At 31.5% G+C, this 14,195-nt stretch overlaps 1 protein-coding gene across 1 annotated transcript in view; it reads right to left on the reverse strand.

The window, feature by feature from the left end:
- The window catches only part of LOC106081619 (cuticle protein 16.5), a 49,442-nt gene extending 37,355 nt beyond the window's left edge, over positions 1 to 12,087 (reverse strand). The window contains exon 1 of the mRNA XM_013243717.2: positions 11,942 to 12,087. Coding sequence (XP_013099171.1) covers positions 11,942 to 11,953 — 12 coding nt within the window. The 5' untranslated portion in view covers positions 11,954 to 12,087. The remainder of the gene's footprint in view (positions 1 to 11,941) is intronic.
- Between the last annotated feature and the right edge of the window lie 2,108 nt (positions 12,088 to 14,195).

Raw genomic sequence — 14,195 nt, forward strand, 5'->3', positions numbered from 1 at the left:
CTGAATGAGACCCATAGCCCTGAATATCTTGACATCCACCTTCAAAATGCTTGACATTATGGGGCTCAAACGGCACGACGTTGATATTACTTCAGGATCTGCCTCTGAACTCACTTCAAACCGGTCATGATTGAATATGATATCCAATTTTGAGCCCAAATGCTTGGGGGTTGTGTCACCCCATAAACTCCACCCTAAACGAATGACAATTGGGACTCAATAATGAGAGTAGAGCACATTGCTGATATTTTTTTAGGCCAAAGTACGTGGGTGGCCTCCCCCCTTGTATACCCTTACAACTGGACATATATGTGGATTATGGCAAAAAGGGGCTCAAATCTGTATCTGTTTCATGACCAAGGGTTTCAGAGACGCTTCACCTCCTAAACTCCCCCCAAAACCACACATATATACCGACTACAGCAATATGTATTGGTTGCCCAAAAAGTAATTGCGGATTTTTCATAAAGTCGGCGTTGACAAATTTTTTCACAGCTTGTGACTCTGTAATTGCATTCTTTCTTCTGTCAGTTATCAGCTGTTACTTTTAGCTTGCTTTAGAAAAAAAGTGTAAAAAAAGTATATTTGATTAAAGTTCATTCTAAGATTTATTAAAAATGCATTTATTTTCTTTTAAAAAATCCGCAATTACTTTTTGGGCAACCCAATACTTTTTTTACACTTTTTTTCTGAAGCAAGCTAAAAGTAACAGCTGATAACTGACAAAAGAAAGAATGCAATTACAGAGTCACAAGCTGTGAAAAAATTTGTCAACGCCGACTATATGAAAAATCCGCAATTACTTTTTGGGCAACCCAATAGTTCAAATTTATAGTCCCCCCTTACCTTATTTTCAAAACTCCAGATCTCGGAGATGGGTGGGTCATTTTGGGAGTAGAGCACCAATATGATATCCATATGGGGGCGAAATATCTGAAAGGCCGTACCAGTACCCCCAAACAGGACTTTCCTGACCGTGTCTGCTCAGATAAAATAAGAGAGTGAGAGAAGGCATAGCGGAGAGGGCCCTGTCCATCCAGGGCTATATAAGAAATCTAAGCAAATTTTAATTTCGACGACTTTGCTTTCATGCCCAATGTGGTGCAGGGCATCAAAAAGTCTTCTATGCCCCTTTTGTTTTTAATTTTTTGTGTGGTTTTTTTCAGTATTTCTCTGAGAACATTTTCCATTCAAACCTGTCATCTCTAACTTGCAGTTGTGGGGAACTTCATAATTTCTCCATGAGATGCTGATAACATGCAAACAAGCAAATAAACAACAAATTTACCAACTTGTGTAATAAACAACAAGAAAAAAACAAAAACACATTTTGTTGGTGTGAAAAGTTTTTCTGGTTATCATGTAACTTTTTCCCTTCGAAAACCTTCGGCCCTGTCCACCCCTTACGTATGCTGGCCATAGACTTGTCTGCTGGGGTGTTTCCATATTCTTCCATTTATCCCCAAGCAATTGACCCTTCATTTCTCCTTGAGAGAAACTTCTTGCATTTGAGCATTTTCTCCCCCAATTTTTTTTTGTGTTCACTTATGCGCAACTGTGACGTTTATCCGGCTATATCCGGTTACATGGAATTTTTAAATAGTCGCTGTTTTTTTTTTTTTGAGTTATTTTTCAATTCTATGCCACGTACATAGCTGCCAGTAACTCGAGAACTTTTCTATTGGCAGCATAGACAATGCAGAACAACAAAGCCGAGAAGTGGTGAAGTGGCATGGGTATGAAATGAAAGGAATTTCTGGAGGGAGAAGCCGCCATGAAAGTTTTGAATATAAATTTTATAAATGGTTGTACCAGTAACATCAGTTTGTTATTTTTTTTTTGTTTATGCCACTAGTGCCCTGCAGTAAAGTTGTGTTCTCTAAAAATGAAAAATTAATTAAAATTAATGTTAAATTGCTCTATTTTTGTCATCAGTTTTCCCCTACGTGGGATGTCATAGCTGGGGGTTTGTTGTTAGTAACAAAATTGAAATGAGTATTAATCACCGCCAACTTGTTGTGCGCTACGAAAGTGTGGGCAAAAGAAAAGGAATGAAAGAAACCTGTAATAGAACGCATTAAGGGAGGTTTGGAGAAAAGCAGGAACCTATAACTGGGTTAAAATGATTTTTAAAATTTTCATAATTTTTTTACAATTGGGTTGCCCAAAAAGTAATTGCGGATTTTTCATATAGTCGGCGTTGACAAATTTTTTCAACGGCTTGTGACTCTGTAATTTCTTTCTTTCTTCTGTCAGTTATCAGCTGTTACTTTTAGCTTGCTTTTAGAAAAACTGTAAAAAAAGTATATTTGATTAAAGTTCATTCTAAGATTTATTAAAAATGCATTTACTTTCTTTTCAAAAATCCGCAATTACTTTTTGGGCAACTCAATATTTTGTTATACCCAACACCATAGGATGGGGGTATACTAATCTCGTCGAAATTTTTGTCTAAGACCCTAAGTCCAATCTAGCCATGTCCATCCGTCCGTCTGTCGAAATCACAATAGCGGTCGAACTCGTGAAGAAAGCCGCTTGAAATTTTGCGCAGATACTTAATATCGAGGTAGGTCGCTGGGGATTGCAAATGGGCCATACCGGTTCAGATTTAGATATAGCTCCCATAAAAACCAATCTTCAGATTAGAATTCCTGAGCCTCTGGAAGCCGCAATTTTCCTCCGATTCGGCTGAAATTTTGTATGTATCATTCTACTATGACTTTCAAAAACTTTGCCAAGTACGGTCTAAATCGGTCTATAACCTGATATAGCTCCAATAATAACCAATCTTCCGATTAGATTTCCTAAGCCTCTGGAAGCCGCAATTTTCCTCCGATTCGGCTGAAATTTTGCATATATTTAGTACTGTGTCATGACTTCCAACAACTGGGTTAAGTACGGTTCAAATCGGTACATAACCTGATATAGCTCCCATATAACCGATCTCCCGATTTGATTTCTTGAGTCCTTACACACCGCATTTTTTACCCGATTTGGCTGAAATTTTGCAGGCGGTGCTTTATTTTAACTTTTAACAAGTGTGTCAAGTATGGTCCAAATCGGTCAATAACCTGATATAGGTCCCAAATAATCCATATATTTCCATAAAGTATATATTCTTGACCGTCATGACATTGTAAGTCGAATTAGCCATGTCCGTCCATCTGTCCCTCCGTCTGTCTGTCAAAAGCACACTAACTTCCAAAGGAGTTGAGCTAGCCGCTTGAAATTTTGCACAAATACTTCTTATTAGTGTAGGTCGGTTGGTATTGTAAACGGGTCATGTTTTGATATAGCTGCCATATAAACCGATCTTGGGTCTTGACTTCTTGAGCCTCTAGAGGGCGAAATTCTTATCCGATTGGAATGAAATTTTGCACCACGTGTTTTGTTATGATATCCAATAAGTGTGCCAAGTATGATTTAAATCGATCCATAACCTGATATAGCTGCCATATAAACCGATCTTGGGTCTTGACTTCTTGAGCCTGTAGAGGGCGCAATTCTTATACGATTTGGCTGAAATTTTGCACCACGTGTTTTGTTATAATATCCACCAACTTCGCTAAGTATGGTTCAAATCGGTCCATAACCCGATATAGCTGCCATATAAACCGATCTTGGGTCTTGACTTTTTGAGCCTCTAGAGGGCGCAATTCTTATACGATTTGAATGAAATTTTTCACGACGTGTTTTGTTATGATATCCAACAAATGTGCCAAGTATGGTTCAAATCGGTCAATAACCCGATATAGCTGCCATATAAGCCGATCTTGGGTCTTGACTTCTTGAGCCTCTAGAGGGCGCAATTCTTATATGATTTGAATGAATTTTTGCAGGAAATATTTTGTTATGATATCTAACAACTGTGCCAAGTGTGGTTCAAATCGGTTCATACCCTGATATAGCTGTCATATAAACAGATCTGGGGACTTGACTTCTTGAACTTCTAGAGGGAGCAATTCCTATCCGATTTGGCAGAAATTTTGCATGAAGTATTTTATTCTTACTTTCAACAACTGTGTCAAATAAGGTTCAAATCGGTTCATAACCTGATATAGCTGCCATAAAAACCGATCTGGGATCTTGAATTCTTTAGCCTCTAGAGGTCGCTATTATCATCCGATTTACCTGAAATTTTGTACGACGGATTCTCTTATGACCATCAACATACGTGTTTTTTATGGTCTGAATAGGTCTATAGCCCGATACAACTCCCATATAAATCGATCTCTATTTTACTTCTTGAGCCCCCAAAGGGCGCAATTCTTATTCGAATTGGCTGACATTTTACAAAGGTCTCCAACATATAATTTAATTGTGGTCTAAACCGGATCATATCTTGATATCGCTCTAATAGCAGAGCAAATCAATTCTTATATCCTTTTTTGCCTAAGAAGAGATGGCGGGAAAAGAACTTGACAAATGCGATCCATGGTGGAGGGTATATAAGATTCGGCCCGGCCGAACTTGGCACGCTTTTACTTATTTTTATTTCATTTAATTTTTTTTTTATTTTATTTTATTTTATAAAATTTTATTTTATTTTTTTTATTTTAGTTATTTTTATTTAATTTATAAAATTAATTTTATTTTATTTTTATTTTTTTATTTTATTTTATTTTATTTTTATTTTTATTTTTATTTTATTTTATTTTATTTTATTTTATTTTATTTTATTTTATTTTATTTTATTTTATTTTATTTTATTTTATTTTATTTTATTTTATTTTATTTTATTTTATTTTATTTTATTTTATTTTATTTTATTTTATTTTATTTTATTTTATTTTATTTTATTTTATTTTATTTTATTTTATTTTATTTTATTTTATTTTATTTTATTTTATTTTATTTTATTTTATTTTATTTTATTTTATTTTATTTTATTTTATTTTATTTTATTTTATTTTATTTTATTTTATTTTATTTTATTTTATTTTATTTTATTTTATTTTATTTTATTTTATTTTATTTTATTTTATTTTATTTTATTTTATTTTATTTTATTTTATTTTATTTTATTTTATTTTATTTTATTTTATTTTATTTTATTTTATTTTATTTTATTTTATTTTATTTTATTTTATTTTATTTTATTTTATTTTATTTTATTTTATTTTATTTTATTTTATTTTATTTTATTTTATTTTATTTTATTTTATTTTATTTTATTTTATTTTATTTTATTTTATTTTATTTTATTTTATTTTATTTTATTTTATTTTATTTTATTTTATTTTATTTTATTTTATTTTATTTTATTTTATTTTATTTTATTTTATTTTATTTTATTTTATTTTATTTTATTTTATTTTATTTTATTTTATTTTATTTTATTTTATTTTATTTTATTTTATTTTATTTTATTTTATTTTATTTTATTTTATTTTATTTTATTTTATTTTATTTTATTTTATTTTATTTTATTTTATTTTATTTTATTTTATTTTATTTTATTTTATTTTATTTTATTTTATTTTATTTTATTTTATTTTATTTTATTTTATTTTATTTTATTTTATTTTATTTTATTTTATTTTATTTTATTTTATTTTATTTTATTTTATTTTATTTTATTTTATTTTATTTTATTTTATTTTATTTTATTTTATTTTATTTTATTTTATTTTATTTTATTTTATTTTATTTTATTTTATTTTATTTTATTTTATTTTATTTTATTTTATTTTATTTTATTTTATTTTATTTTATTTTATTTTATTGTATTTTATTTTATTTTATTTTATTTTATTTTATTTTATTTTATTTTATTTTATTTTATTTTATTTTATTTTATTTTATTTTATTTTATTTTATTTTATTTTATTTTATTTTATTTTATTTTATTTTATTTTATTTTATTTTATTTTATTTTATTTTATTTTATTTTATTTTATTTTATTTTATTTTATTTTATTTTATTTTATTTTATTTTATTTTATTTTATTGTATTTTATTTTATTTTATTTTATGTTTGTTTTACCTTGAATTACTGTGACTTACAACATCTATTCTTAGTTTCGTCCTTTTGGATCCATAATCCAATAAAGAATAATAATGTTTGAAAGACCTCCCTTTATGCTCATCTTTTATTTCATCAATGTTTCTGTTAACCTCCTACATAGCCCTGTCATAGTCTTTTAATAACTATCTTCACAAAATTATAACTTAATTGCCATAATTAGTCCAATTTGCCCAATTTGTTTCTATTTTTAATACTCTTCTCAATTCTTTGGGCCACCTTCTATACTCTGCAACAATTTTCCCTGAACACATGCATCAATCGAAATTGAATGCATATCCCTTGATTGCATCAAATGCTTGCTTAACTTTACAGCCTTCATTTGAGTGCACATTTCAGTGCCTTATGTCCATCTCCTCATAGACTCTTAGGCAAATGAAGTCTGCCACTTTATTTGATAAATTAACACTTTCGTAGAATTAACTCTGAGCAGGGCAAATGAATTTTCAAAGACCCATCTGAGATAAAGCAAAATGAGCTTCAAGGAGCATTTCTGGGAATTTATTTAAAATGTAGGAAATTCAAGAAGTTAAGGAAATTTAACTTTTCTCTCTTCTCTTTAAATGTTAAACCTTTAAAAAGTTGTTAAAATTGCATTTAATGTTGCCTTAAATGGCAATTTTGGCTGTGGAGCGGAAGAAAGGACGATCAAGAAAAGTACTGTGTGAAATATACTAACATACCCTATACCTTTACTGCGGTGTATTAAATGTTTGCATTTGATTGCAATGACAAAAAGAGGAAAATCTAGAAGTTGCCCAAACAAAGAGAGCTGCTCCATGAGCTTTTTTAAACTATTTGTCTTCATTAGACTACATATGCTAAATTTCTAGAGACAAAGGGGAGAATTTGGAAACGGACACAGAGAGTGTTAAAACCAGGGACCCAATTCCCTTTCTATGAAAACACAAAATTAAAAGTATTTTTATTTTCTCCTCCTTTTTATAGCCGAGTCCGAATGGCGTGCCACAGTGCGACAACTCTTGGGAGAGAAGTTTTACATGGCATAGTACCGCACAAATGTTGCCAGCATTAGGAGAGGAAAACCACCGCTGAAAATTCTTTCTGATGTTCTCGCCAGGATTCGTACCTAGGCGTTCAGCGTCATAGGCGGACATGCTAACCTCTGCGCTACGGTGGCCGCCTTATGCCATAGGCACGGTATAAGGCTCGATGTGATATTCGTACGTTAAGGTACTAAAAAGTACCATAAAGTACTAAATGGTACATATTGGCCCAGCGGGAACGGAAAGGGCTAGAATTATGTTCTTAAGCTCCCATTAAAGAGCGTCACGATAAAATAAGGTTTGGTAAATATTTGGAAAATCGTACGAGAAGTGTGGTAAGTAGTACGTTTAGTACCGCAATTGGTACCATTTGGTACAGTGTTTGTTGAGCTAGAGCTTTTTATTTTTATTTTATTTTATTTTATTTTATTTTATTTTATTTTATTTTATTTTATTTTATTTTATTTTATTTTATTTTATTTTATTTTATTTTATTTTATTTTATTTTATTTTATTTTATTTTATTTTATTTTATTTTATTTTATTTTATTTTATTTTATTTTATTTTATTTTATTTTATTTTATTTTATTTTATTTTATTTTATTTTATTTTATTTTATTTTATTTTATTTTATTTTATTTTATTTTATTTTATTTTATTTTATTTTATTTTATTTTATTTTATTTTATTTTATTTTATTTTATTTTATTTTATTTTATTTTATTTTATTTTATTTTATTTTATTTTATTTTATTTTATTTTATTTTATTTTATTTTATTTTATTTTATTTTATTTTATTTTATTTTATTTTATTTTATTTTATTTTATTTTATTTTATTTTATTTTATTTTATTTTATTTTATTTTATTTTATTTTATTTTATTTTATTTTATTTTATTTTATTTTATTTTATTTTATTTTATTTTATTTTATTTTATTTTATTTTATTTTATTTTATTTTATTTTATTTTATTTTATTTTATTTTATTTTATTTTATTTTATTTTATTTTATTTTATTTTATTTTATTTTATTTTATTTTATTTTATTTTATTTTATTTTATTTTATTTTATTTTATTTTATTTTATTTTATTTTATTTTATTTTATTTTATTTTATTTTATTTTATTTTATTTTATTTTATTTTATTTTATTTTATTTTATTTTATTTTATTTTATTTTATTTTATTTTATTTTATTTTATTTTATTTTATTTTATTTTATTTTATTTTATTTTATTTTATTTTATTTTATTTTATTTTATTTTATTTTATTTTATTTTATTTTATTTTATTTTATTTTATTTTATTTTATTTTATTTTATTTTATTTTATTTTATTTTATTTTATTTTATTTTATTTTATTTTATTTTATTTTATTTTATTTTATTTTATTTTATTTTATTTTATTTTATTTTATTTTATTTTATTTTATTTTATTTTATTGTATTTTATTTTATTTTATTTTATGTTTGTTTTACCTTGAATTACTGTGACTTACAACATCTATTCTTAGTTTCGTCCTTTTGGATCCATAATCCAATAAAGAATAATAATGTTTGAAAGACCTCCCTTTATGCTCATCTTTTATTTCATCAATGTTTCTGTTAACCTCCTACATAGCCCTGTCATAGTCTTTTAATAACTATCTTCACAAAATTATAACTTAATTGCCATAATTAGTCCAATTTGCCCAATTTGTTTCTATTTTTAATACTCTTCTCAATTCTTTGGGCCACCTTCTATACTCTGCAACAATTTTCCCTGAACACATGCATCAATCGAAATTGAATGCATATCCCTTGATTGCATCAAATGCTTGCTTAACTTTACAGCCTTCATTTGAGTGCACATTTCAGTGCCTTATGTCCATCTCCTCATAGACTCTTAGGCAAATGAAGTCTGCCACTTTATTTGATAAATTAACACTTTCGTAGAATTAACTCTGAGCAGGGCAAATGAATTTTCAAAGACCCATCTGAGATAAAGCAAAATGAGCTTCAAGGAGCATTTCTGGGAATTTATTTAAAATGTAGGAAATTCAAGAAGTTAAGGAAATTTAACTTTTCTCTCTTCTCTTTAAATGTTAAACCTTTAAAAAGTTGTTAAAATTGCATTTAATGTTGCCTTAAATGGCAATTTTGGCTGTGGAGCGGAAGAAAGGACGATCAAGAAAAGTACTGTGTGAAATATACTAACATACCCTATACCTTTACTGCGGTGTATTAAATGTTTGCATTTGATTGCAATGACAAAAAGAGGAAAATCTAGAAGTTGCCCAAACAAAGAGAGCTGCTCCATGAGCTTTTTTAAACTATTTGTCTTCATTAGACTACATATGCTAAATTTCTAGAGACAAAGGGGAGAATTTGGAAACGGACACAGAGAGTGTTAAAACCAGGGACCCAATTCCCTTTCTATGAAAACACAAAATTAAAAGTATTTTTATTTTCTCCTCCTTTTTATAGCCGAGTCCGAATGGCGTGCCACAGTGCGACAACTCTTGGGAGAGAAGTTTTACATGGCATAGTACCGCACAAATGTTGCCAGCATTAGGAGAGGAAAACCACCGCTGAAAATTCTTTCTGATGTTCTCGCCAGGATTCGTACCTAGGCGTTCAGCGTCATAGGCGGACATGCTAACCTCTGCGCTACGGTGGCCGCCTTATGCCATAGGCACGGTATAAGGCTCGATGTGATATTCGTACGTTAAGGTACTAAAAAGTACCATAAAGTACGAAATGGTACATATTGGCCCAGCGGGAACGGAAAGGGCAAGAATTATGTTCTTAAGCTCCCATTAAAGAGCGTCACGATAAAATAAGGTTTGGTAAATATTTGGAAAATCGTACGAGAAGTGTGGTAAGTAGTACGTTTAGTACCGCAATTGGTACCATTTGGTACAGTGTTTGTTGAGCTAGAGCTCTGAGCTAGAGCTCTGAGCTAGAGCTCTGAGCTAGAGCTTTGAATTTTGGACCCTAGGTACACCATGGCAACCCAAATTTGGTGTTTTTGGAAATTTGTGCAACTAGGTACTAAAAGAAGTGCGAAAAAGGTACGAAATGGGTGAACTTTATACAGGTCTGATGGATAGATGTACTATTTTGCAATTTGGCTTAAAAGACATCTGGTGCAAAAGGAGGTGGGTGAAAAGGAAAAAATGTGAACATAGTTCATGTAACGGTAGGAAAGGAAATTTGTACATTTAGGTACTAATAAAAGTACGAAAATGGTACAAAATGGGTGAACTTTTTGCAGGTCGGATAGATAGATATACAATTTTGCAATTTGGCTTAAAAGACATCTGGTGCAAAAGGAGGTGGGTGAAAAGGAAAAAAATGTAAACATAGTTCGTGTAACGGGAGGAAAGGTACATTTAGTACCACAATTGGTACCACTTAAAACTTTCATTACAGTAAGAGCTAGAGGTCTGAAATTTGGCATGTAGGTACATCTAGGAAGTATATGATGGGTGACTAAATGATCTATTCAAAATTCGTACCAATAACGGTACCATTTGTTACTTTCTTTACAGATGAAGATGGAGGTCTGAAATTTGCCATGCTGGTACAACTAGAAAAAGTATGATGGGTGACTATGATCTTTTTACACTTCGTACCTTTTGGTACCAATATCGGTACCATTTGGTACTTTTTGTGCAGATGGAGCTAAGGGACTGAAATTTGGAATATAGGTAAAACTTAGAAATATATGATGCCATAGTCAGGCATGATGATTTTTGATGACTTTTTCACAATTGTAAGATTTTGGTACCAAAATTGGTACTACAATATTTGACTCTTTTTTGTATATGGAGTTAGAGTTTCGATATTTGGAATGTAGGTACAACTTAGAAATAAGTGATGGATAATTAAATGATTTATTAAAAATAAGTAAGTTTTGGTACCAAAATTGGTACTATTTTGTACTTTCTGGTGAGATGGATCATAAGGTCTGAAATTTGACATGTAGGTACAACTAAGAAATAAATGATGTATGACTAAATGATCTATTCGTACATTTTAGTACCAACATTGTACCCTTTTGCACTTTTTGTTCAGATGAATCTTAAGGTCTGAAATTTGGCATGCGGGAAACCACCGCTGAAAATTTTTTCTGATAGTCTTGCCAGGATTCGAATCCTGGCGTTCAGTGTCATAGGCGGACATGCTAACCTCTGGCCTCCGAAATGGTTTTATTACTCATCTAAAAGCCTCTGCTAAATGATATCAAAATCTATTCAGATTTGGTTTAATTTACTAAGCACCTGCCAGTGAGGATTATTTCCATAAAGAAGGATATTATTCACTCCGTTTCTTAACATATATTCCAGGTCCCCATTCAAATGTTAATAAGACCCTTGCCTTACATGCAGTGAGAAAAACAGTCTGCTTTGCCCAAACTTTTAACTTTTCCCACTGGTTTTCACATAAAACTTTCTGCCAAAAAACGAGTGCAACGAGCACTCGTATATGGGATAACATTTTAAAGTTAAATTACAAATCCTTTTGCCGTTTAATTGTAGTGTCCGAGAGTACACATTTCGCATTATTTATCCGCAACAGCACGTGAACAGATTCACAAGGAGGGCGAAAGGCAAAAATAAAACGAATATCTCGTTTAAGTATCCTTATGAAGCAGCATGCATTCACACAAATAACACACACACACACACAGGCAGGGAGCTGTTTTCTGTTGTGCATGTAAAGCTGCAATACATTAAACAGACACACACATACACACACACATAAACTTATTCAGAAGCTCACAATGTCCTTTAAAGTTCTTCTCAGTTCTTGTTTTCTGCTTATTTTCGAAAGATTGGCCTCCCTCTTGGCTTATGGGGGAATTATTTCGTAGTTAGCCATTCTTTTCTTTGCTTTAAATTCGTGTTTTTCATTTTACGCACCTTGAAAGCCATTTTTTATGTTTTTATTTTCACTTTTTTTTTCTTTTGTATAAATCAAAAGGATTTAAATCGCTGGTATTTTTTTTTAATTTCTTTAAAAAAAATAAGCACCGTGTGATTTGGGGCACGCTGTATATGAACTGTCTCAAAATCAGATTCTGCCACATTATTTATACCATTGGGGCGGTGGCATTAAATTCGCACTTTAACACTTGCGGCAAGACCCAGTGCTCAGACCGCCAACAATCGCCGCCACCACTATGCTGCCTTAGTAAGCCTCAGCCATTCATTGATTCATGCGGCAGCAGCCTCACCAGGTGCTCATATTGATCTCAGTTCATTTCCATGATCAATGCGAGCATAGCAGAGCTACTGCTACTGCTACTTTGGCGTTGGAAAAACTCTTTGAGGAAAAAACTTGTTTTTCGCTTGTTATGATTTAGTTTTTCTACCAATTGTCTTGTGTGGCTTGAATTGCAAGCGAATTTGTTGCAACTACTTAAGAGAGTAGTAAGTGTCTCTAGGGGGGGAAGAACAGTGGTGCTGAAACTAAAATTAGTCTGTGGAGCAAAAAGAAAATTAAAGCCAAAAAATAAACTAGCAAAAATGTGTTAAGTTCGGCCGGGGAGAATCTTGGGAACCCACCATCATGGATTGTACTCAAAATTTACACAAAAGGTCTTAGTGGAAGGGCACATGAGTACTTTGCGTGCAAAATTTCTGCAATACAGCAAAAAATTGAAGGTTCTCGGGGAAGTAGAAGACTAATAGAGTGATCGGTATATAAAGGATAGAGCGATGTGGACCATAATATCCACGGATATTTGTAGTCGTAACTAGTCATCCCGGTCGACACGGGATAACTATGAGAACCACACAGCCTTGGACTATGAGCTCCGACTTGTGGGTAGCCATTGTTATCACGGGAAGCTTAGCTGAAAGCTACCGGGCGCGTCCACAGGTTGCGGATGGTGGAAAGCTCCGTTTTCATTCTGAGTAACTGCAAATGCGGGCAGTCAGCGATTTTCGGGAGGAGAGTCCCAGTGAGGAGTCAGATGGCACTGGCTCTTAATTAAATACTGAGTGCCAATGTTACTCGAGATGACAAGACGAGTTATTGGCGCCTTCAAATAACCAATGGTCAAAATCAGCATCTATTCCCAGGTTAGGGGCGGTCGGAGGCGAGCGTCGTACCTTGGAGCAAGCGGCTCGCCACAACGAGGGATACATGTGCAATCCTACAAAACCGATGCGGTTGGGGTGCAGGGCCAATAACCCGCCCCGGAGACTATGAGAAACAAAGGAATAGTAAACAAGTAAAAGCGTGCTAAGTTCGGCCGGGCCGAATCTTATATACCCTCCACCATGAATCGCATTTGTCGAGTTCTTTTCTCGGCATCTCTTCTTAGGCAAAAAAGGATATGAGAAAAGATTTGCTTTGCTATTAGAGCGATATCAAGATATGGTACCGTTTGGACCACAATTAAATTATATGTTGGAGATCTGTGTAAAATGTCAGCCAATTCGAATAAGAATTGCGCCCTTTGTGGGCTCAAGAAGTAAAATAGAGAGATCGATTTATATGGGAGCTGTATCGGCCTATAGACCGATTCAGACCATAATAAACACGTATATTGATGGTGGTGATGAGAGGATCCGTCGTACAAAAATTTAGGGAAATCGGATAATAATTGCGACCTCTAGAGGCTCAAGAAGTCAAGATCCCAGATCGGTTTATATGACAGCTATATCAGGTTATGGACCGATTTAAACCATACTTGGCACAGTTGTTGAAAGTCATAATAAAATATGTCATGCAAAATTTCAGCCAAATCAAATAGGAATTACGCCCTCTAGTAGCTCAAGAAGTCAAGACCCATGATCGGCTTATATGATAGCTATGTCAGGTTATGAACCGATTTGAACCATACTTGGCACAGTTGTTGGATATAATAACAAAACTCGTCGTGCAAAATTTCATTTCAATCGGATAAGAATTGCGCCCTCTAGAGGCTCAAGAAGTCAAGACCCAAAATCGGTTTATATGGCAGCTATATCAGGTTCTGGACCGATTTGAACCATACTTGGCACAGTTGTCAGATATCATAACAAAATACTTCGTGCAAAAATTCATTCAAATCGAATAAGAATTGCGCCCTCTAGAGGATCAAGAAGTCAAGACCCAAGATCGGTTTATATGGCAGCAATATCAGGTTATGAACCGATTTGAACCATACTTGACACAGTTGTTGGA

The sequence above is a fragment of the Stomoxys calcitrans genome, chromosome 4, assembly GCF_963082655.1.
Source record: "Stomoxys calcitrans chromosome 4, idStoCalc2.1, whole genome shotgun sequence".
In the NCBI taxonomy this organism is placed as follows: domain Eukaryota; kingdom Metazoa; phylum Arthropoda; class Insecta; order Diptera; family Muscidae; genus Stomoxys; species Stomoxys calcitrans.